Here is a 26,125-nt window from a genome sequence, read left to right as displayed (position 1 = left end):
CCAGAAATTTTCATTGCTTAAAGTTAAGCACTTAATGAATTTATTAATAATTAACTTTGACTAAAATGTACTTGTACCCCTGCTTTAAAAATAGTCCAGTCTAGAATTATTGTATCAAACCCCTATGGCATATATCTTTGGACTTTGATTATTCACTCATCACATGCTGAAAGAAGACAAAATTGATTTTTGTTTGTATGAAACTATCAAGATCTAACCAGTAGAAAGAACTTTGAGGTCTTTGTATTCTGGGACATGTCCCAGGAATGTTTCCAAAGCTTCTTAACAGAATTTTGCGACTACTTCGATTTCACTGACCCTTAAAGCATACAGTCTGCCCTTACATACCAACAGAAACTTAAACTTCAGATTGAAGTTAGAAACAGAATTTAAAATAATTTGTTATTGTCCTTTTTATTCTCTTTAATTTTTCACATTTTCAGAGCCGGCACTGTGCTACAATAGGTTAAGCCTCCACCTGTGGTACCAGCATCCCATATGGGCATCAATTCTAGTCCCGTCTGCTCCATTTACAATCCAACTCTCTGCTAATGCCCAGGGAAAGCAGTGGAAGATGGCTCAAGTGCTTGGGGCCCTGCATCCATGTGGGAGACCTAGAAGAAGTTCTTGGCTTCGGATCGGCCCAGCTCTGTATGTTGCAACCATTCTCTCTCTGTCTCCCTCTCTCTCTGTAACTCTGCCTCTCAAATAAATGAATAAATCTTTTTTTAAAAAAGGATAACATTTTCCACGTTTTCTGCCTTTGTTATCCAGGCAAAATATGGTTTAAGAAGAAGAATCATCCATATGAAACATATCATTGAACTAATTATTTAATGGGAATGCAATGGACTATAGATAGTATTAATACATCATTTGGTGTTTCAAGTAGAAACTCCTGGGAATACTCTAAAGAATTGTTATATTTTTAGCCATATAGCTCATGTAGATATTATAATTAATCATTTGTTTTTGAAAGATAATCTACTTTAAGCAAATCTCTAAGATTATTAATTTGCTTTTTTTTTTAACCTATTCATATCATTGGCTCTTTGATTTCTCTTTACCTTGACTTATTTGCTTATCTTTTATACTATTCTATGAACTCTAATACCTCTTTTTCTGAGGGAGGTATAAATAAATACACATAAATAATAAATCTCTAACATTTATCATCCTTGGGAGAACTAACATAATCTATCTCCTTTCTAGTGTTTTCCCCTTTCCATTTCCCACAGCTACTAGCGTTTAGTATACACAATTGTAGTTTGGACAAATTAAACATAATACAGTATAAGAAGTCATACTTCAAGGAAGTAAGCAGAAAGTTGCATTGTCATATTAAAAATTGCACTGAGTCTAACTATAAATCATCCTATCATTTTGAAAAAATTGTATTTCAAATAGAATTTTTACTTTCTTCTTTCCAATTAAAGGGGAGAGTTAGAGTAGTTTTATTAGTCCATTAACTTGTACCAAAATATAATTTTGTTTTTAGGTACAAAGAAGTAATCACATCAATATTGCAAGCCTTCATTTTATACTAACAGCTTTAAGGAAAGTCCCAATAATTGTAATAAACCGTGTTAATAGTACTAACGCAAGAACATGGGTCAGGTTGTACATTCCTTTAGGGCAGTGTTTAATCATTTACTGTAAGAGTATGTTTGTCTCACATAATCAGGTGGAGGTCTTTTCAAACACAAGCTAAATTCTAATGTCTGTGAGGTTGTTTAGTATGGACCAGAGTTTATCTCTGATTTTGAGAGTCTACATGTCCTAACACTCTCCTTTCCAATATTTTTTTCTCTTGTAGTATAGTGTGAAGCAAGTTTTCAGCAGGAAGACTTCCATTTTCAAGCTTATATTTCATGACTTTTTAAAATTTTTTACACTTAAATTTTTTTTTAATTTATTTGAGAGATCTTTCACTTGCATCTGCTGGTTCAGTCCCAAATGACCACAACAGCCAAGGCTAGGCTAGAACCAAGAGCCTGGAACTCTATCTAGGACTCCCACATAGGAAGCAGGCACCAAACTCTTAGGCCATTATCTGTTGCCTCTCAGAGCAGTAGCAGGAAGATGGATCAGAAGCAGAGCAGCTGAGTCTAGAATAAGCACTCTGATAGGGAATGCCAGTGTCACAAGCAGAGGCTTGACCTACTGTACAACAGCACCGGTCCTTTTACTCTTTTTTGATTGCCAATAATAAACAGCTCAACTTTGCAAAACAAAACACACACACACACACAGAAGCTACTTCCTAGCTTTTAGGAGTGGGGAATGTCTGGCCAGTGGGCCATATATAGCCTGTAAAATTATTTGGTCTGGCCCTTCTAAAGAAAACTTCCAGTGGGACCTGAAATTCAATATATCTGCAGCAGGCTAATTTTTAAGATGATAATTTTGTATGCCCACAAGTAGAATTATAAATATCCAAATGGTCTTTTAGCAGAAAAAAAGGTTTTCTATCCCTGAAATGGTGAAAAATGTCAGCTTGAATGGTAGATCTGCATATACTCACACATTCACATTCCCACAATTTCATACCTCCCCTTAATAATTCTTCAAGTGCTATATGTGTGAATATATATATATATATATATGTGGTATCTACTTAGTACAGACAGTGCCTCTTATAAAATTAGATGTGCAAAATGTATGAAAATTCTTGTCAATAGGAGCAATCACTATTATCATTGTTCATTGATTAAAATTAGTTCTATTTATATATCTTTTATCAATTTAAAAAGAACTTTCATGCAATTTATATGTAGCTATTTAAACTACTGAAAGTCAAAAAATACTCAAGAAATTATTAGCAATAACATCTAGGAGAAATGTGATTTATGTTTCTATCTTAATTTTAAACTGCCACAGGCTAATGGTGGCTGATTTAAAAAAAAAATTTATTTATTTGAGAGGTAGAGTTACAGATAGAGGGAAGACAGAGAGAAAAGTCTTCCATCTGCTGTTTCATTCTCCAAATCCACAAGGGCCAGAGCTATGTCAATCCAAAGTCAGGAGCCAGGAGCTTCTTCTGGATCTCCCATGCAGGTGCAGGGGTCCAACACTTGGGCCATCTTCCACTGGTTTCCCAGGCAATAAGCAGAGAGAAGAGGAACAGCTGGGATGTTGGCACCACAGGCAGAGGTTTAGCCTACTATGTTACAGTGCCAACCCCCAATAGATTCTAATTTAATAATTCCTATGACTCCATTAATACCAACGATAATTGGCAGGCACTGTATTTGAAATCTACAGTTGCATGTGTTCTGGGAAGAAACACAGCTAAGGAAATATAATATCTTCCTACTGGCAGGTTTGGTTTCCACAGAATCCTTTACTTCAGCAGTTAACAATAGAAAAAGCGATAAATATAATGCCTTAATTATTTCTATATAGGCTGTCTTTAAGACAAATGTGTGAGTTTAGAGTATATAGTTTATAGTACAAAGCTGTTCTTACTTGCAAACTCTATTACAGCAGTGAGCATCTTTGCATTTCATGAATGTCTATATCCACACCCATCATCCACGTCAACAAAAGGCATTGAAATCATAGATATTAGCACAGCAGGGAGCTTGCACATCACGTCCAGGCTTCCAAGTAAATAATATAGCTATCAAAAATCTGAAATCCACCAATCTTTAACAAATATATTTTATGAACAAAGAGTTATTTGAGAAATGAATGGTATATGTCAGGGAGCAGAGTATGATGGGAAGAAAGATTATAGCAATGCCAGCTTTGGAATATCTGTTTTTAGTGTGGAGAAAGGAGAGCAGACAAATACTAGTTGTGTGACTGGTATTGTGCAAATCACTGAATCTCATTAAGAACGAAGTTCAGTTCTTCATCTGTGTGATGCCAAGGTCACCTCTTTCTAGTGTCTGGCGAACAATCAATACTTACTGAATTTCATTGGAGAAAGTATACATATTGGAGTGAACACCAGATATTTCAGAGTATACACTACACTGAATTTCTTGTTGCTTTTACAATTAAATTTTTGAGATTTGTAAACTTCAAACATACTATTGGGGTTGAAGTGCTGCCAAAGTCTAGGTGTAGATGAATCTAAGTGTGCATCTAGCTACACTCAGATTCATATATGCACTTACTTTCTCTTACAGGTGACGCACCTTGGTAAGACTGAAGGTGGTATAGTTTTGTGGAACCTTTTACCCAACAACTACTATGTTTCTTTTAACATTTCAAGAAAACCTATTATTTTTCTCTCTTCAAATTCAAAAATGCTGAAAAAAATGAAATGAAATAAAAATGTCAGGAAGACTGCCCAGTAATGATGTCTATGATTAAATAGCCCAGCACTTTGTGGGCATTCATTTCTCAGAACTGAGACCTATAAGTGACAATCTTTCTGGAATTATAAAATCATTGCCAAATATTACCTAAATTAAATGGTGAAACATTGTCTTTGATCCATCTGCCATTTGAAACACACCTGAGTTTAGTGGAAGGTTAAGCTTGTGATTATAAAGAAAATTGAAAGTATGTCATGGTAAAAATTAAAAGAAAAATAAGAAAAGAAGGAGGGAGGGTGGGAAGAGGGAGGGAGGAGAAGGTACTCATCAACCTGTAAATAGGAAACAAATAAAATATTTCCAATTTTATAGATAAATTTTTTAAATGGATTCCTAAGTTAGTGCTACCAAGTCTCTAAAAGAAATACTTTTATTCTGACACAAAAGCAAAAAAAAAAAAAGCAATTTAGTAGGCTCAAGGTAAAACAAAACTGAGTGAAGATAATGAAAATTATTTTTAAAAATATATAAACTGCATGATGTATCATTGTTTAAATTTATGATAGCCCAAAGGAATGTTTTTCACCATTTGATTCAACTAATATGATTTTATGTGAAGGCAGAAACACAGTGGGAATTATGATATCAGCATGTTTATTGATAATGCAATGACTATAGGCATGTAGACAGAATAGAAAGATCTGTGTTTTTCATCTCATACATTGTTTCAACTTGTACTTTTTGGAGTGCTCAAATTTACTTTCCTTTACACTTATCTAAATACAGAATATATTACTGTATATATCTCCTAGTTAATATTAAGTTTTGCCTTATTTTGTTCTGGCTTTTCAGATATATGAAGCTTTAAGAATAAATACTTTTTATTATTTGAATCTCTTCTGTGGAGTTGACAAAAGTTTCAGTTGACAATGGAGGAGCCCTGAATTACATATGAAGGGGAAACCTGCACTACAAAATGTCATGGAGGACATTTTATCACATGTCTTCTGCAGTTGGAATTAACTAGTCCTGGAAATAGCTTAATGTTATAATCACTGCCTTTGGCCTTGTCACCCTTCCAGAGTTGCTCGTTATCATTAGATCACGGCAATCGTACTAGTACTGCTATGTCTATTTTTTGCAGAAGACAAGCAAAATTAGAACAATTCTTTTGTTCTTTTGTTCTTTGCTAACTTATGAACTGGGAAAGACAAAGAGAGATGTGAAAATCAGATGTCAGCTTATTTGCCCTGTGTGACTTATCTAAAAATTGATTTTCAGATCTATTAAAAAAAACTGTGAAGCAAATTCAAAGACATAATAATGTATAATATTTTCACTTAATAAATGACCCATGCAAATTAATAAAAGTGCTATAAGCACAATAATTAAGCAAAATTTATAATCAGACAACTTACAAATGATAGAATTACAGTTTAAAAACCAATGCAAACATTTTCAGCCCTATAATTTAAATAATGCATATTAAAACAATGGGTAAGCATGTTGTGCTTATGAAATTAATAAAGATTTTTAAAAGAGAACAGCCTATGAATGAGAGAAACTTCTAGGACAACAATGAATTGCCATCACTCTTGGAAAAGTAACTTGGCAATGAGACTTAAAAAGTTCATAATCCAATTCTAGATATGTTTCCCAAAAGACAACCATTCAAATAGAAAAGCTATAAGATTGTTCATCTTTCTGTCATTTAAAGTATTATTATGTTGAATAAAACTTAAATGTTCAAATATTAACAAATGACTAAGCAAATTATAATTAACCAAATATATGTCATTTTGTGCACTTATTAAAATGATTAGGCAGAAGTTATTATAAAATAGGAAATTATTATGTTTGTGAAAAATTTGGATATATAAGTTTATGCATTCCAGTTATTTTAAGCAAATTATATATACTACAAAGAAATAAAAATAGGAAGGAAATACAACATAGTATTTTGTGTTTTTAAAGTAATAGGAAAGTTTTTTTATGTATATTTTACAATTCTCTCACCTTATACAATATACATGCTTTCTCTTAGGAAAAAAAGGTGTTTGCTGAAGAACTAAAGAAGTCAATAAAAGAATACAGAAGGAATGAGCCATCAGTGAGAATTCATAATAGCACATCAATGAGGGTCCAATCCTCACTATCCTTGCAAAACTGATTAAATTTTATGGGTCTTTTCAAAATTCTCATCTCTCAGAATGTTGGCAATCAGGTTGATTACTGGGAAAGATACTGCAGTACCTAATCTCTGAGAAATTAGAATGTAATTACCCCTATCCTGCCTCATATCTAAACTAAACTGCAGGAGAATATGCGTGGTGAACAAAAGCTGCTTTTCAAATAATAAGTACTTCAAACGGCATGCTTATCAATGAACACTTACTGAACACCTGCACCTAGCTTTGTATTAAAAAACACTGCCATTTTTTCTTTCAGGAGAATACAGTCCATCATACTCACTAATATTTTCCAAATACATTCAAATTATACTAAAAGTTATCTCACATTTTAAAAAGTATGCTAATTTACATCCTAAATATTAAGTGTATTTTTGTTAAGACTTGAAAACTATAAGTGACTTTTTAGGCATAGGAATGAAAGAAGAAAATTAAAAATGCCACTTACCTGACATGCTTCTTCTTTTTAAATCAGAAAAATCCCTATGTAGCCATCAGGAAAATGCATTGATTAAAAATGCTCCCACAAACTTTTTTTTCTAATGTAATGTTACAGTTATATGCAGCATGGCAGTAAAACTTATCTTTATCAGTGCTTGTGTGTTTTTTTCTTGCTCTTCTGTTTCTTAAACTCTTTTGTATGTACTTTGTTCAGTTACAAACAGGAAATGTGGTGATGGAGGTTTCTAGAGTTCTGATCTGAAACCAGTAGACTTAACATTGTGTAACGTGGGAAAAAAAAAAATCCTGCAAGTCTCTGTGCTTGGCATTTGAATTTGTATCTCTGCATGAATCTATTTTAAAAATAAATAACTAAATTAAAGTACAAATTAGACTAGACGAAATCTTTCATATGTCTGGAGAGAATCCAGATATTTCCTCACAAGTAAATTCTCATGGAAAGAAAATTACATATGCTAACTGATGAGGGAATACTAAGGCCGTTCTGGATATACTCAGCTGCTTATTGTTTGAACATGATGGTCAGAAAGAAATGAATAGTTTTTGATCACTTGCTGTGCACTATTGCCCTCTGTACATTTTGCTACCCGGAGATTTGATACCTGCCTTGTTTCCAACCAACCCTATCCCAGCCACTCTGAGGCTGTCTGGGCAATCTAGAGCCACCTGGCAACAGTCTTTATTTCTCAACTGCCATGCCAGTGTCCGTGTCAGTTCTTTCACGTCTTTTTTTTTTTTTTTAAGATTTATTTATTTATTTGAAAGACAGAATCACAGAGAGAGATTTTCCAATTGCTAGTTCATTCCTCAAATGGTCACAACAGCCAAGTTGGGAGCCAGGACTCCATCTAGCTCTCATATAGGCAGAGGGGCCCAAGCACTTGGGACAGCTTCTGTTGCCTTCCCAGGTACATTAGCAGAAATTCAAATCTCATATCAGCACTCCTATATGAGCTGCTGGCATTGTAAGTAGCAGCTTAATTTGCTACACCACAACTCAAGACCCTCAATATCAGTTCTTAAATGTTAATGTGTGTAAGTATGTTATCCACCCCTAGTTAAAAAAAATCCTAGTTTAAAATTCTGGGCCCTACTAAATCAGAATATTTGGGGTAGTGCCTTGGAATCTGCATTTGAACAGGCATCACTGGTTGTCGCATGGTTGTTCTGGGCAGTGCTTTGAGAAACTCCTATATCAGCTATCTTCAAAAGTTATGGGAAATATGAATTATGGAAAATTGAATTTCAAAGGTTTTTTTGCACAAAAACAAGCTTATCTTTTCATAGCATTTTCCACAAATGTTTTGAAGTGATCCCACATATGAGATAGAATCTATCTAATTTATCATTACATTCCAGAACCTAGAATTGTGACTGATATATTGTAAGTCTCAATGAATATTCTTACAATGGTTGGATAAATAAAACACTGGTAGAGTCTTTGGTTATCTCTTTGCTCCATCATAGGAAACAACCCCTTACTAAATAAAGTGTGGTGCTTCTTTATTATTGGAACAGAGTTGGCTAAACCCTAGCACATCTTCCCCTTCAATCATTTGATCCCAAAATATTTCTTATGAGTCAAAGTCTGAAAAACTGGAAGAGGTCAAGAAGATTCCCTAGTTTAATCTATTTTAAAAAGCATTTTCAATATATAGTCCACATAACGGTACCCCTTCAACAAACTCTTAGAAAAAAGGGATCCGTCCACAAACATTAGAGTACTTCAAAAAGTGTGTGGAAAATGGACATAAATAACAAGTTTATTTTGGTGCCAAAATGTTGAAATTTATGCACATGAGGGTTTTCAATAAGTTTGTGGAAATATCGATTAGGCAAAATCTAGGTATATTTTGGTGCAAACGTTTTTTGTGCCAAAATAAATATCTTCTAATTCCATTTCCGCAAACTTTTTTTTTTTTTTTTGAAAGAGTTACAGAGAGAGGTAGATACAGAGAGAGAGAGAGAGGTCTTCCATCCGCTGGTTCACTCCCCAGATGGCTGCAATGGCTGGAGCTGCACCGATCCAAAGCCAGGAGACGGAAGCTTTTTCTGGGTCTCCCACCTGGGTGCAGGGGCCCAAGGACTTGGACCATCCTCTACTGCTTTCCCAGGCCATAGCAGAGAGCTGGATTGGAAGAGGAGCAGCCGGGACTAGAACCAACACCCATGTGAGATGCCGGCACTTCAGGCCAGGGTGTTAGCCCACTGTGCCACAGTGCCAGCACCTCCACAAACTTTTTGGAGCACTCTCATGCTATCAGCCTGTATTGACCCAAAACAGGATACACTGCTTTGGGGTCACTTCCAAGCTCCTCCACCCTGGCCTTCCTCAGATTTCTGCAGATTTATGTCCCCAGAGTCACAGACTTGAGACAGAGAACACTTAGACATCATCAGGTGTTTGCTTTGCGTCTCTCTTCCTGTTGCACTTTTCTGAGAGACACCCTTCCTGGAATAATTACAGCATTTCTGCAATTTTGCCTGTGTCATTCTTGCTGAGTTTGACTTTTTCTTCCCTCAAAGCTAACTACTGAAGGCTGTTACTGTTTCTAAGTGCATTTTACAGGTCCGGATGGGAGTATCTTTCTCTCTTTCCCCATCATCTGCAATGCTTTTGTTCTAACAAAGGGATGCTTGCACCTCCATTTCCAGTCCTGAGACCTTTTCTCTCTCCAATGTTCTCATTGACATAAGTGGGCATCTAATTTTTCCATGTTCCAAGGACTTGCTTAAGTAACCTAGGCAGTTCCTCTTGATATGGGGATGTGTATCCTCCTTTCCAGCTACTCTTTTAGATCGATGCTCAGCCTTGAGTGGGCCCTCTGTTCCTGAACTAATGTCTCAGGTGTCCAAACCTACCTGGCTATCTGGGATGCTGCACTGCAGTAGACTCCATTCCTGTGTTGTCTGCTGAATTCTAGGAAAGAACTTTCTGAGTCTTTGCTTTCCTCATCTGAGTCTTTGCTTTCCTCAGGCCCTTACGTGTACCTATAACATCTATTCCTTGCAGTCCCGGTCAATGGGCACCCAGACCTGCTTCATAGACTGTCTCCCTGTTGATGGATGCTACTGAATAAAGCGATCTTTGGGGAAATTAAGGTTTGTAAAGGCTCTAATAAAAAGATTATTCAGATTTCCTTTTGCAAAACTTACCCAAGTCTTTAATATATTAATATGCTGGGGCTGGCACTGTGGCGCAGGGAGTTAAAGCCCTGGTCTGCAGTACCAGCACCCATGTGGGTACCGGTTCAAGAACTTTCTGCTCCACTTCCAATTCAGCTCCCCGCTAATGCAGTAGGGAAGGGACCAAGTCCTTGGGTCCCTGCAGCCATGTGGGAGACCCGGAAGAAACTCTTGGCTCCAGCCAGTATAACCAGCTGGGGAGTGAATCAGCAGATGGAAGACCTCTCTCTGTCTGTCTCTGTCTCTACCTCTCTCTGTAACTCTTTCACATAAATAGATATTTAAAAAATATATTAATAATACATAACTTTCTGAATGTACAGGGGAACTTCAAAGAGTTTGTGGAAATAGTGCAAAGAATTTTTGAAGTCCATGCATATGAGAGATGTTACAAGCTGTCCAAGGTGACACAGAAAGCCCATGCTTGTGGATTAGATAGCCGCACAGATGTTTGACATCTGCTAGAAAAATATAGAAATGATTTTTCATTAGATACAGATGCCTGAACTCTTAGAAACATTATAAGAATATAGAAAAGCCTATCAATCCATGTTTGTTATGAAATATATTAATGGGTACATTCAGTGATTTGAAGGATGGCTTTATGAACCATGTTCAAATAATAAATAAATGTGAAACTTCTGTGGTACTTTTTAATGAAATGTGCTATCAAAACGAAGCTTAAAACATAGCTAGACTAAGCAGAAATGTCTTGACAAGCTTAAAGTTATTATAAATGTTGTTGAAAATTTGAGGAGGAACTTTGATGAGCACCTGTCAAGAAATGAGAGTTTTAAAAACAAGATAACTGAGGTTTTTCATTGAAAAAGTATGCAAAAAACATATCAAAATGGAGGCTGTCATTCAGAGGTCCACACTTAGAAAAATGGATCATAGAGTGTAGAATGAAGCCCACTTTTTCAAACCACCTTTCTATGATTATCTCTTATTTTTATAATCAATATTTATCACTCGAGCACCTTTATTTATCTGTATACGTGTGTAGTCTGTCTGTTCTGATAGATACAGCTATCCATGTACAGTTGTCTGAGTATTCAGATTTCCATGAGCAAATGTGTGCATAGGCATATATTTATGTCTACAGATATACAGATATACACATCTGAGGGGTCCTGAACCGTTTAGAATAGGTATTAAATATCAATATATTTACAAATGTGTTTATCTATTGCTTTAGTTTTTTACAATGACACATAATATTTTTATATGAATAAAAGATGCTTCAATTTTTTAATTCTGTGTAGAATACCTTTGTTTTACAGAAACAGATGATCTGATTTATCACCTGGTATAATTTTTCTTGGCTCTAGTGAATCACCCTTTAGTTACACCAAGGCTAGTATAAAGTAATCAAACAGCTTTATGAGACAAAGGAAGTGATGGACCTCCTGTGGTTCTAACTATGCTGTTTTAGAATGTGAAATTATTCAAAATTAGCGATGGGTTTATAATTATATCTGATTAGCTATATGATTCACAATTTTATGAGTTTAGGCTTTAAGATCCTACAGGAAACATAATTATTTAGATGGAAAAGAAAAAAAATTAAAGGCAATAGAACAGTACATGAATTGAACATGAAATTTTTGGGCCTATTTAATATATTTATTGTGGCTTTGAGAATCAAATTTGTTGGTAAATGAAAAACTGAAATAAAAGAGTAAATAATAAAAATTCAGAAATAGTTAAACAATTGTCTAATGACAAAAACTCACACAGATTATTTTCCTATGTATGATAAGTATCCAAGATTCCTAGAACACAATGACTTGCCCCCTTTTCTGTATGATGTCTTAGAGGGAGCACTACCAGCAAAGCTAAAACATTTAAGAAATTTTGTATTTATTTGAAACACAACTGATTCAAACAAAGTAAAAGCTTATTTATGGTAAGACTTCTCATAGCTTTAGTCAGCTAATATGCCATTTCTCTTCTCAAGAAGTTCCTATATGTTGCAGTATTTAAAAGTATATTGCATAAGAGTAGTATCTTTACTTTTAAAGCATTTTTTGCGGCTGCTATCCTGAAGTGGTTTTTTTTTTTGTTTTTCTTGTTTTTTTTGTTTTGTTTTGTTTTTTGTTTTTGGTTTTTTTTTTTTTTTTTTTTTTGGAAATACTAGTCAATCAACTTTTTCTTTCTGTGGCCTCTTCCCACATTCAAAGCCTGTATTGTTTGATTCACACTGTGATAACATTAATTTTGCCACTAAATTTGAATTGTCATCATTCGAGATGCTTTTCATGAGATTAAAATGGTATGAGCACTTAAAATGCAAATACTCTAGGACAGGTAACAAATCAACATGTCCAGAATAGACTGAATCATTCTAGTGGAAACAAATAAGATGGGAGTAGATTAATTTTGTTCAGAATAAAAAGTTTGGTTCTATACTACTTCTAGGAAAAGGTGAATTGTAGTTGGAGGAAATTAGGGACTAGGAGCATACAGCAAAGGCAGGAAGACCGAGAAGTGATGAAATCAGCCGGAAACAGATGCTGACAGTCCTAATGGGTGGTTGATTGCATGAGTTAAATGAAAGGAGTATTCACAAAAGTACAAGCAGGGCTAACAGGAAGTCCCAGGGAAAGTGAAGCCCTTGTGGATTAACAACTGGGGGAGCTGATGACCACCGTTAGGCTTAAAAATATTAAAGGAGTTTCAGTGACTACACCCCAGCAAGATAGCAGTTGTAAGAGGAGGCTGCTTAAAGGGAGCTGTGACTTCCAGAAACAAACCAGCTACTAAGAAATCCACAGTATTGTCATGATATGACCAGACAAGAAGGGAACTGTGGGAAAAAAACCAATTTGCTCTCTTTTTGCTTTCTAATCTCCTACTCATTTTCCTTACAGATGAAACTCAATATAGCCCACAGAAGTAAATCTGCAACTACCCAAAGAGGTGATTAAGAGAGAATGAACATGGAGGGGTCAACATGGGAGTGTGGGTGCAGAGAATGAACTTAATTTCAGATAGGTACTACCTGTCTTGTCAGACACAGACTTGGTAATTATGAACACACTCACCTTCCAGAGTGCAAAAGAGAAAAAGGGAAATTTGAGATTTTACTATTAGTTTCCTCAGGGCAACTTCTCAACTCTAAAATACCTGATATCCTAAATAATATTAAGCTGGCTGTACTTAGAACAAAAGTAAGAACAAAATGTACTTTAAAAATGGTTAAAGATGATGAAAGGAAGGATATAAATACTAGATGTTGATGTTAGTAAGAAGAAAGTAAACTACAGAAAAATCTTTCCTCATTAATATGTAGATAAAATTTTTACAAAACTTTGACAAGTCTATTTCAGCAGTATATTGAAAGGGTAGCATAGCATGGGTGGGGTTTATTCCAGGAATAAAAAGATGGTTTAATATTAGAAAATCAATTAATAGTGTAAATCACCAGATTAGCAGTCTACAACAAAAACACATAATCATTTAATAGAGGTGAAAAGTGGTTTTGCAAAATCCTATTTCCCATTCCTTGCTTTAACAAAAAAAGAAAAAAACAACCCCGGGGAAACTAGTAATAAAAAGAAACTTCTTCAATATAATTAAGAGCACACATGAAAAACTTACAAGTCACACCTTTCTTAATTGTGAAATACTGAATTTTTCCCCTGAAATATGCATAAAGCAAGGTTATTCACTCTCACCACTTTAGTTCAATACTGTATTAGAGACTAGCCCAGGCAAAAGGACAAGAAAAATATTAAGTATATATGGATTAGAAGTAAGTAAGACTGGCTTGCAGCTGACAATCTAGGGAATCTACAAAAATACCTGCTAGGACTAATTACCAAGTGTATCAAGATTCCAGGATATAAGATTAATCTACAAAAGTATCAATTTTATTCTTTAAGCTAGCAATGAAAAAATCAGAAATTAAGAAACACTTTTCTAACATTATTCTAAAAACTACAAACTTTAATCAACCATGAAGTTTCAGGCATTCCCAACTGAGAGGCATACTACAAAAATAATTAACTCATATGCCTCAAAAACATCAAGGTCAAGAATGGCAAGGAAATGAAGATTAAAGTAATTCAGGAGACTTGTAAGTACAAAGCATGATGTTGCATTGTGTCCTTGGCTATGGCGAAGATAAATATAATGTCTGATACATTAATGGTACAATACTAAAATTCTAAAAGACAGTCATATACATAATAGTATTATGAAAATGTTGGATTTTGATAATAGTATTGTTGTTACAGGGAAAAGGTCCTTTGTTTTTGAAAATACACACAAGAATTTCAAGATAAAGGGGTATAATCTCTTTAATGTACAAACAGCTTCCAAATACGTGCACCGAAGGCAAGCAGCAAACAATATAGAGACAGCAGCAAGAAGAAAACAGCTTAAAGGACATACAGGACTTCTTTGTGCTGTCAGTTTTATGTGTGGCTGTGTGACTAGGGCTCAGAAGAAAATGTATAACTTTACATCATTAATAAATTTAAAACAATTGAATTAGTGAATTGAATACTCAATTCAATAAATTAGTAGCATATCTACAAAATAAATCCAAGGAGAATTAATATATGGGTTATGTTAATTGAGAAAGATAATTAATGAAATATAAAACCAAATAAAGTTCCCTACCTTAAAGAGGTAGTTTTTTAGGACTCCAACATTGAAATAGATAAATTACTGGCTATCTAAATATAATTAACACAATGAAAGGACAAATGTACAAAATAAGAAATGAGAATGGGAAAATAACCTATAAAGGAAATTGACAAGATTATGAGTACTTGGTTTACCTCTGGACATTTTAAAACTAATAGTAAAAAGATATAATTTATTAGGAAAATATAAATTATCAAAATTGACCCCAAAATAGATCTCAATCTTTTCTAAATTCTATTTTTAACAGAATTTAAAAATAGTAAGTATTTACTCATTGAAAGGTATTGGCCCTTACTACTGGGAATGTTTCTAGAGTTTCAACAACAGAAACAATGGTTTTGGGCTTATGATACAGTTAGGTATGGGTATATACTAAGGTAAAGATTTAACTATAAGGGCTGATATGCTGGTGCAGCAGGTTGAGATGCTGCTTGCAATGAATGCCAGCACCGTATATCAGAGTGCCAGTTTGAGTCCCCGCTGCTCTGCTTTGGATCCTATGCCTGGGAATGCAGTGGTTGATGGCCCAAGGACTTAGGGTCCTGCTGCCCTGGGTGTTGCAACCTTCTGGGAAGTGAGTGACCAAGCAGATGGAAGATCTCTCTCTGTCCCTCTCTTTCTCTGGTTCTGTTTGTATTATTCTGCCTTTTGAAAAAACAAATCTTGATATCCAAAAGATGTAGCTATAGAGACAATATTAGGTATAAAAGGTAGTGCTATATTATGCTAAGAAATTCGTTATTGAATCTTATTATATGATTTATTAAAATTATACATATGTATTTTTGGAAGTCAAATGAAGAGGGCCTTCTGGTAATGGTAGAATTAAAATGTCATAGAATTCTGTTCAGAAAACAAATATAAAACTAAGGGGACATGTCTGAAACAACTATCTCGAAATTTAGCTCAGGCAAACAATACATTGAGAAATGTTTATTCATGAAAAATTACTACCATTTCAAGAATGCAGTGGCCCATGGCCTTCTGATCTGGGTTGCTATCATCTTCCTGCCTTTTCCTTTACCAGTCATTGCTTGGTAAGATAGCATACTTGATTTGGAGTATGGCAGGGCTGACACATGAAAGCCCATATATTCGTGGATGAAAGTCTTAATCAGACAACTTACTGTATATGTCGCTGATGGCGATGTGAATCTAGCTATGAGATTATTAGTTAAGTTCTTATTTTGGCTATGCTATTACAGAAAAATGTTAGCCATCTCTTTCATAAGGTCTAAAGATTAAATTGTGCGTCCTACAGATTCCTTCATAATAGAATTCGTTTCCTACCTTGAAGAGAATAGAGAAATGAAAGAACAAGTTGGGCTTAGAATAGAGAAATGAGGGAGCAAGTCCTAGATCGCTTGCTGACAATAGCAATATCACATGAATACTTAGCAAACCGTTTCAACCATTAGATAACAACTTAAGAAAACATTTACCAGAAGGTCCAATGCCTTCTCTAAATTTTAAGAATCATGTATTTGAAAACACCTCTTAAATATCTTACATGGTGTAGTTTGTAAAACCAGTAAACTTAAGCACAACCATATAAAATGTTTTAAGTTTCTTTCTACCAACAAGTATAAAACATATGATACAGAGATTCAGGTCACACAAATTAAAATGTATATAATTTTCCTCATGGGCATTGTCTACCTTAGAAAAACTACTACAGAACATGCCTGTGACTATAGACTTGTAGTTCAGGACACCGAAGATTAGAGATGGGACACGGGCACTCCCTTGACTTGCATCCTCTGGTCTGCTTTAACACAAACCAGGAGGAAAAGAAAGCTAGGCATCAGAAGCAATGGGTGGCAGGCCTATTAATGGCTGATCTGTACAGTGATCTGCCCTCAAGGAGACCCAACAGGCCAGTCCACTGCAGTGGCTTTCAATGTGGTATGTATGGGCTTCAGCAGAAGTTAGCTTGTGAAGAGCCCTGGCAGCTCTGCCAAGAGTTGGATCACTGGAAATGGACCTGCCCTGGAGTCGAAGGATGCCCAGGTCAGAGCCACAGATCTTATTGGCTCTAAGCTGAAAAGCCCTTCACTCAGCCCAACTTCCAAAGTGACCACTGAACCTGAGGGGACGGCCAAGTAGGGTCAGCAACATTGCAGGCAGAACTGTAAATTTCTTGTTAGAGATGCCCCCTGCCTTTACCTGGCCAGCTCTCCTCCCAGGCCAGCCAAGTAATGAAAGTCAACAGAGTGCCTTCCCCTAGGAGGTTCACACCTCCCTTAGGATATACCCCATGTGAAGAGATAGATAGGTCTGGGCCTCTTAACTTACAAGGCCTAAAGCCCACCAGATTATTATCAAGCCCCTTCTATCAGGTTCTATTTGCCTCTCAATCAGAAAAATTACTTGTAGCTTAGACAGCACCTTTCTTAGCTCCTCTAATAATGACTCCTTTGTTCTAGACCATGTCTAGCGTACTTGGGCCTCATTCCTTTGTAATCATAACCTCTACTCTACCACCAATGGCTCTACTCCCAACCTGTGTGTACTGATGGTCCTCTTCCCCACTTAATGCTGGTAAATGCCACTCTTAGGATCATTGGTTACTATCCTCAACCTGTCTTTTATGACCTTGTCTAAATATGATCAGAGCCGGCAAACTTGGAAGGCTTCCAAAGCCTTGGCAACTCATGACGACAGCCTAGGGTGGTTACTGGCGCCATAAACTAGAGTGTCAATTTGTTGGGTCAACAACAGGAGCCACTGTGCACTTGCTCCTCATGTGGGATCTCTGTCCTTAATGTGCTGTACATTTTGATTTAATGCTATAACTAGTACTCAAACAGTATGTTTCACTTTGTGTTTCTATGTGGGTGCAAACTGTTGAAATTTTTATATTAAATTGATCTTCTGTATATAAAGTGAATTGAAAATGAATCTTGATGCAAATGGAAGGGGAGAGGGAACGGGAGAGGGGAGGGTTGCGGGTGGGAGGGAAGTTATGGGAGGGGGAAGCCATTGTAATCCATAAGCTGTACACTGGAAATTTATATTCATTAAATAAAAGTTAAAAAATAAAATAAAATAAACGAGTCTGCGGGCTGCTCGCCTCAAGCCTGCTTTCACCCGAAAAAAAAAAAAAAAAAAAAAAGAAAAAAAAGAAAGTCTTAATCAGACAAAAGGAGGAGAAACTAAAATTTTGCTACTTGTAAGTTGCTTTTCTGGTTTGGGATACATGGCCCACCAGACACAAATTTAGTGGTAAGGGGCATCGGAGGGCTGTGATAGGCTCTCCAAATGTCCCACGTTTCTGATAAACTATACATGCTATGAGGGAGACAAGAAGGAAATGAAAAAATGACAGCCACAGCAGATCTGAGATCTAACTGAAACTTTGAATATTTTTCTCAGTCCACATATTGCTTGGTAGGAAGTGAATGAGGAAAACTTAGAGAATTGAAATGTCTGCACAAACTGATCAATAAACTATGTAAACATAAGGCTGAAGCCAAGGAAGCAAGTTTAAGACATTACATTTTTATAAAACAGTAAAAACATCATTGGCTTCACACTACGCAAAACAGAATTCAAGTAGTTTTTAAGTCCAAGCCAGTTACTAAAACAAAGGCACAAACAACAATAATAACAAAACATATTTGCCCAAAACAATGAGCTTCAGAAAAATAAAATGGAGAAGCAGATCTAGAGAGCAGCTGAGTAAGGAGTTCTTATGATCATTTCTCCACAGAGACACAAATATGAGCAATTATTCACATACCAAATCACATTCACAATAATCAGGCACCCAGATGATAGACCATAGGGCCTTGTTTAATTCAGAGGTGAGATGCATTCAAGGAAGTAGGAAGGTGAGAGTTGCTGCATCACCCCTCTCCAAGCTCCAAGGACCACAGCATGAAGTTACCTCCCATTTGGCAGAGGGAAAGGGAATAAAGTCTTCTTTTCCTAAGGCCCATAATGAAGACCAAGTCTTTGAACCCTCCTTAGCCAGGTAACTAAAGGCCTGGGAAAGCAGCAGAGGGTGATCCAAGTGCTTGGGCCCCTTCCACCCACATGGGAGACTTGGATGGAGTGTCTGGGTCTTGGCTTCAACCTGACCAAGCACTGGTCAGTACAACTATTTGGGGTGTGAACACAGATGAAAGATTCTTTCTCTCTCTGTCTCTCTCTCTTTCAAATAAGAAACTAATAATATAATCATCTAGAAATTGACATTTTCAAGTGTTCAGATGAATAATTTAAAAATATCTGTTTAAAGGAAGCAACAAACTTCTAGAGAACATAGAGTAACAATTTGATACTATAAAAGACCTTAGTAGACTTGACAGAGATGGAAGTAATTTATTAAAAAAAAATCAAGCACAATTCTTTCAACTGAGTTACACTAAGCAAAACTAAAAATTCAGTTGAGTGGCAAGTGTGAAATTGATATGTGTAGTGGAAGTGATAGATCTGGTATGAAGCATGAGGACAAACATGGAGGCAGCAGATCTCCCAACTGGGAACTGTCAAAGATGAATTAACTGACTTGAATCAATCAAATGTTACCAAGGAAACACCTGAAGGTGAAGAACATCCATTGGCAGACACTGAAAAAAAGGAGAATAAAGTGGAAAAGGAAAAGGGTCCAAAAGATAATTTTGGATGCGTGCAAGACAATTCAAAATATAGACCAGACCAAAGTAGAATCGAATCTTCAAAAACCAAATGAAAGTGCTGATGGGCAATGGCAGAATGGATAAGGCATATGCTGAAGATTCAGTTATGTACCATTACTTACAGAAGCCAACAGCTGCGTATCAATTTTGGAGACCCAGGCCACCCAGGACACAGAGGAAGGTGAGGAAATATGGGTGTGGTGGACATCCGGACTGTGGCAGCAGGACTGACAGTCAAGCGCTTCTGCTCCTGATGTGGATAATCCAGTGGCATTTCCAGCTCTGGCTTAACTGGATGCTAGGACAACCCAATTCGGTCGTAGATCCTCCTTTTGAAGTTTTTGCATGCTTAAAGATTCCAACTGACTAAGATTTTTTTTTTAGAAAAGACTGTAATTCATACCATTCACACCTAAAGACTGAATTGTATCTGTTTTGAAAATAAACTTCTCTCACTACATAGAAGTAACAAATATGTATTTAGAAATGTATGAGTAGCAGCAATGTTTTCATAATTTTTGGAGATTATGCATTCTTCACAAATACTTCACAAAATACATTTTGGTTGCAAATATACATTTTCAAATTTGAACTATAGGTATGAACAGTGTGTATAAGTTTAAAGCTTTCACTTATAAATTAAGGATTGATTTAAATTAAGCATTTTAGATGTCCCCCCATTAAAAACTGGTTTTAAATATTGGGAGGAAGTGCAGTAGAGAGCACAAGGAGCAGAATAGAACAAATAAAAGAGAGAAAGTGAAGCCAAACATGCTCTACCAGAGAATGCACAGTTAAAGGAGAAAAAAGAAAAAAGAATCAAGAGGAATGAAGAGAGCTGACAAAAACCCTGGGACAGAGTGAAAACAGTCAATGTGTGGGTTACTGAGGGTTCAAGTGGGTCTTCACAATGTCAAAGGTATGGAAAGCGCATCTACAGAGATAATAACAGAAAACTTGCTAAAGTTGGAGAAAGATACAACTATTCAGATATAATAATGTCAGAGATCAGAGGTCAGATTCAACTTAATTTATTATAATCAAGCTCTCCAAGTTTAAAGATAAAGAATATAGCTAAGGCTTGAAGAAAATGCTGTTTGAGATCTTATGAGAGAATATGACTATGGTGGCCATTTTTTTTAGATTGAGGATGTAGGTTTGGAAAGTCAAATGTAAGTGGTTGATAGTGGTGTTAGGTGGCAGTGTTCAAGGTGGGCTATGGAAACACAGGGTGGACCCAACAACCTAGTTATGGAGATTAGGTATCTAAATCTAAATCTTGAGGTGGTAGGAGATGGGGAGAAAGAGAGAGAGAGAGGGAGAGAGAAAGAGAGAATGGCAGCTAGATGTAGGGTTAGGAACAACAACAAAAAAAAAGTGACCAGGAGTATCCAGTTCCTAGGGGAATGGAGCCTACATGTGTTATTTTGGGAAATTGTTTAACAGCCAAGGAGTAAGGGTGCCAGCACTAAAACACAGGAGTCACACTGAAGGTGAGGGTTTGCTGAGGAGACTGCTGTTCAGACACAGGGGGTAAAGGAAACTAAAGGCCAAACAGTTGGGCTCTGCGAAGAAATCCTGTCAACATTCCCACCAACAGTGGATTAGTGTCCCTTTTCCCCCACATCCTCTCCAGCATCTGTTGTTGGTAGATTTCTGAATGTGAGCCATTCTAACCAGGGTGAGATGGAACCTCATTGTGGTTTTGATTTGCATTTCTCTGATTGCTAGTGATCTTGAACATTTTTTCATGTGTCTGTTGGCCATTTGGATTTCCTCTTTCGAAAAATGTCTATTGAGGTCCTTGGCCCATCTCTTAAGTGGGTTGTTTGTTTTGTTGTTGTGGATTTTCTTGATTTCTTTGTAGATTCTGGTTATCAATCCTTTATCTGTAGTATAGTTTGCGAATATTTTTTCCCATTCTGTTGGTTGCCTCTTCACTTTCCTGACTGTTTCTTTTGAAGTACAGAAACTTCTCAATTTGATGCAGTCCCAAATGTTAATTTTGGTTTTGACTGCCTGTGCTGTTGGAGTATTTTCCAGGAAGTCTTTGCCTGTGCCTATATCTTGCAGGGTTTCTCCAATGCTCTCTAATAATTTGATGGTTTCAGGTCGTAGATTTAAGTCTTTAATCCATGTTGAGTGAATTTTTGTGTAAGGTGATAGGTATGGGTCTTGTGGGAATGCAAACTGATTAAGCCACTATGGAAGTCTGTCTGGAGATTCCTCAGAAACCTGAACATAACCCTACCATACAACCCAGCCATCCCACTCCTTGGAATTTACCCAAAGGAAATTAATTTGGCTAATAAAAAAGCCATCTGCACATTAATGTTTATTGCAGCTCAATTCACAATAGCTAAGACCTGGAACCAACCCAAATGCCCATCAACAGTAGACTGGATAAAGAAATTATGGGACATGTACTGCATAGAATACTATACAGCAGTAAGAAACAATGAAACCCAGTCATTTGCAACAAGATGGAGCAATCTGGAAAACATCATGCTGAGTGAATTAAGCCAGTCCCAAAGAGAAAAATATCATTTGTTTTCCCTGATCGGTGACAACTGAGCGCCAAAGGGGAAACCTGTTAAGTGAAATGGACACTATAGCAACAATGAACTGATCAGCTCCTGTCCTGACTTTAGATGTACAATGTAATACTTTATCCTTTTTAGTATTTGTTGTTGTTGTTGTGGTTCTAGTACTATTGGTTGAACTCAGTAATTAACACACAATTATTCTTAGGTGTTTAAATTTTAACTGAAAAGTGATCCCTGTTAAATCTAAGAGTGGAAAAAGAGAGGGAGGAGATGAAGAGCTATGGGTTATTTAACTATGTGCTTATTTTCAAAGACTTGAATAATCACCTTGTAACAATGATCAGATTTGGTCTATGTTATGTCATGATTTTAAGGAATCTTATTTCAACCAGATATTTTGGATTTTGATATTGGTCTATATGCTATGTTATATGTGCGTACATATTCTATGTCCACATGGGGAAATTTTATTAAGAGTTTTATTTTAAATGGCTTGTAGATAAGATTGTCCATAAATTTAAGCTGCTAAAATCAATCAAAGATACATTTTAATTTGTATGACCTGAATCTGTGTATCATATGTTTTATACTTGTTGGTAGAAAGAAACTTAAAACATTTTATATGGTTGTGCTTAAGTTTACTGGTTAAACAAACTACACCATGTTAGATATTTAAGACGTGTTTTCAAATACATGATTCTTAAAATTTATAGAAGGCATTGGACCTTCCGGTAAATGTTTTCTTAAGTTGTTATCTAATGGTTGAAACGGTTTGCTAAGTATTCATGTGATATTGCTATTGTCAGCAAGCGATCTAGGACTTGCTCCCTCATTTCTCTATTCTAAGCCCAACTTGTTCTTTCACTTCTCTATTCTCTTCAAGGTAGGGAACTAATTCTATTATGAAGGAATCTGTAGGATGCACAATTTAATCTTTAGACCTTATAAGAGATGGCTAACATTTTTCTGTAATAGCATAGCCAAAATAAGAACTTAACTAATAATCTCATAGCTAGATTCACATCGCCATCAGCGAAGTATACAGTAAGTAAAAAAAAAAAACCTCCCTTTCAGACCAAAGGGAAAGAAAGTTTTAAAGTGAGAATATAATTTTCCTCATGGGCATTGTCTACCTTAGAAAAACTACTACAGAACATGCCTGTGACTATAGACTTGTAGTTCAGGACACCGAAGATTAGAGATGGGACACGGGCACTCCCTTGACTTGCATCCTCTGGTCTGCTTTAACACAAACCAGGAGGAAAAGAAAGCTAGGCATCAGAAGCAATGGGTGGCAGGCCTATTAATGGCTGATCTGTACAGTGATCTGCCCTCAAGGAGACCCAACAGGCCAGTCCACTGCAGTGGCTTTCAATGTGGTAAGCCTGGACTTCAGCAGAAGTCAGCTTGTGAAGAGCCCTGGCAGCTCTGCCAAGAGTTGGATCACTGGAAATAGACCTGCCCTGGAATCGAAGGATGCCCAGGTCAGAGCCACAGATCTTATTGGCTCCAAGCTGAAAAGCCCTTCACTCAGCCCAACTTCCAAAGTGACCACTGCAGTTGAGGGGACAGCCAAGTAGGGTCAGCAACATTGCAGGCAGAACTATAAATCTCTTGTTAGAGATGCCCCCTGCCTTTACCTGGCCAGCTCTCCTCCCAGGCCAGCCAAGTAATGAAAGTCAACAGAGTGCCTTCCCCTAGGAGGTTCACACCTCCCTTAGGATATACCCCATGTGAAGAGATAGATAGGTCTGGGCCTCTTAACTTACAAGGCCTAAAGCCCACCAGATTATTATCAAGCCCCTTCTATCAGGTTCTATTTGCCTCTCAATCAGAAAAATTACTTGTAGCTTAGACAGCACCTTTCTTAGCTCCTTTAATAATGACTCTGTCCTTTGTTCTAGACCCTGTCTAGTCCACTTGGGCCTCATTCCTTTGTAATCATAACCTCTACTCTACCACCAATGGCTCTACTCCCAACCTGTGTGTACTGATGGTCCTCTTCCCCACTTAATGCTGTATAATTGTTCAGACCTGGTTAAGGCCACTCTTAGGATCATTGGTTACTATCCTCAACCTGTCTTTTATGACCTTGTCTAAATATGATCAGAGCCGGCAAACTTGGAAGGCTTCCATAGCCTTGGCAACTCATGACGAGAGCCTAGGGTGGTTACTGGCGCCATGAACTAGAGTGTCAATTTGTTGGGTCAACAACAGGAGCCACTGTGCGCTTGCTCCTGATCTGGGATCTCTGTCCTTAATGTGCTGTACATTTTGATTTAATGCTATAACTAGTACTCAAACAGTATGTTTCACTTTGTGTTTCTATGTGGGTGCAAACTGTTGAAGTATTTATACTAAATTGATCTTCTGTATATAAATAGAATTGAAAATGAATCTTGATGTGAATGGAAAGGGAGAGGGAGCGGGAGAGGGGAGGGTTGTGGGTGGGAGGGAAATTATGGGAAGGGGAAGCCATTGTAATCCATAAGCTGTATACTGGAAATTTATATTCATTAAATAAAAGTTAAAAAAAAAAAAAGAAATCCTGTCAACAGCTTGAGCCATGCTTCAAGCTCACTTGCTAGTGGTGTGACCTTGAACAGGCCACTTGACTGGTTGGTACCTGTTTCCTCATCTTTAAAATGAAAACGATAAAAAGTACCTACCTCATACGATTACTAAGGGATTAGATGTGTAATTACAAAGTGCCTCAAATTATTTTATAAAGAGATAAAGAAAGGATTCTCAATATTGGAGAAGAAAAGAAATGGTACAGAGGATTCCCAATTCACCTCACTAAATGCTTCTCAGCAGCAATTATGTAGGTCATAGCAGTGTGCAATGAGTTTCATAGTGCTGAAAGGGGAGAAATGACAGCAAGAATACTGCACCCAAAAATATTATCCTTTAGATATGATGAAGGGTAAAGACACATCCAGACAAACAAAAAAATGAGGAACATTATCCCAATCAGATTTATACTATAAGAAAGACCAAAGAGAACTTCTTTTTTTTTTGAGTTATGATTTTCTTTTTTTTTTAAACTTTTATTTAATGAATATAAATTTCCAAAGTACAGCCTATGGGTTACAATGGCTTCCTCCCTCCCACAACTTCCCTCCCACCCGCAACGCTCCCCCCTCCCGCTCCCTTTCCCCTTCCATTCATATAAAGATTCATTTTCAATTCTCTTTATATACAGAAGATCAGTTTAGTACATATTAGGTAAAGATTTCAACAGTTTGCCCATATAGCAACACAAAGTGAAAAAACTACCATTGGAGTACTAATTATAGCATTAAATAACAATGTACAGCACATTAAAGACAGAGATACTACATAATAGTTTTTTTAAAAAAATTAATTAATTTTCTATGCCATTTCCAATTTAACACCAGGTTGTTTTTTTCATTTCCAATTCTCTTTATATACAGAAGATCAATTCAGTATATAATTAGTGAAGACCTCATCAGTTTGTACCCACACAGAAACACAAAGTATAAAAATACTGTTTCAGTACTAGTTATAGCATCACTTCACATTAGACAACACATTAAGGACAGATCCCACATGGGGTGTAAGTACACAGTGACTCCTGTTGCTGACTTAACAATTTGACACTCCTGTTCATGGCGTCAGTAATCTCCCTAGGCTCTAGTCATGAGTTGCCATGGCTATGGAAGCCTTTAGAGTTCGCTGACTTTAATCTTATTCCGATAGGGTCATAGTCAAAGTGGAAGTTCTCTCCTCCCTTCGGAGAAAGGTACCTCCTTCTTTGATGGCCCCGTTCAAAGAGAACTTCTTAAATTGCAAGAGACAATAGTAAGACACAAACACTATAAAATTCACAGTAAAAGAAACCATGTAGACTAATTCAGAATGCTCTAATGTTGTAAACATGGTACATAGACCATTCAGATATTTAGTGTATGAATAATAAAAAACTCAAAAATAATAATTTCCACATTAATATGTTAAGATAAATAATATAGAAATACATAAAATGGAACATAAAAATTCAAAATGTGAGGAAAAATACAGTGCAAGTGGAGAGTTTTTAGTAGTATTACTTATCTTTTTCTTTTGAATTTCTTTTTCTAACTTTATGATCAGTGTCACATTTATGTTTTTAAAATAGGTTATTATAACCAGAATCTCTTTTTTCTAAGCCT

At 36.3% G+C, this 26,125-nt stretch overlaps 1 protein-coding gene across 1 annotated transcript in view; it reads right to left on the bottom strand.

Annotated features, from left to right (window-relative positions):
- The window catches only part of LOC133747973 (T-cell receptor-associated transmembrane adapter 1), a 34,284-nt gene extending 27,272 nt beyond the window's left edge, over positions 1 to 7,012 (bottom strand). Inside the window, exon 1 of the mRNA XM_062176464.1 lies at positions 6,906 to 7,012. Within this exon, the coding sequence (XP_062032448.1) occupies positions 6,906 to 6,912 (7 nt within the window). The 5' untranslated portion in view covers positions 6,913 to 7,012. The remainder of the gene's footprint in view (positions 1 to 6,905) is intronic.
- Positions 7,013 to 26,125: the final 19,113 nt, after the last annotated feature.

Source organism: Lepus europaeus, chromosome 2 (genome assembly GCF_033115175.1).
Source record: "Lepus europaeus isolate LE1 chromosome 2, mLepTim1.pri, whole genome shotgun sequence".
NCBI classification, from domain to species: domain Eukaryota; kingdom Metazoa; phylum Chordata; class Mammalia; order Lagomorpha; family Leporidae; genus Lepus; species Lepus europaeus.
Note: the sequence above shows the minus strand (reverse complement) of the source record. Positions and strands in the feature narration are given on the sequence as shown.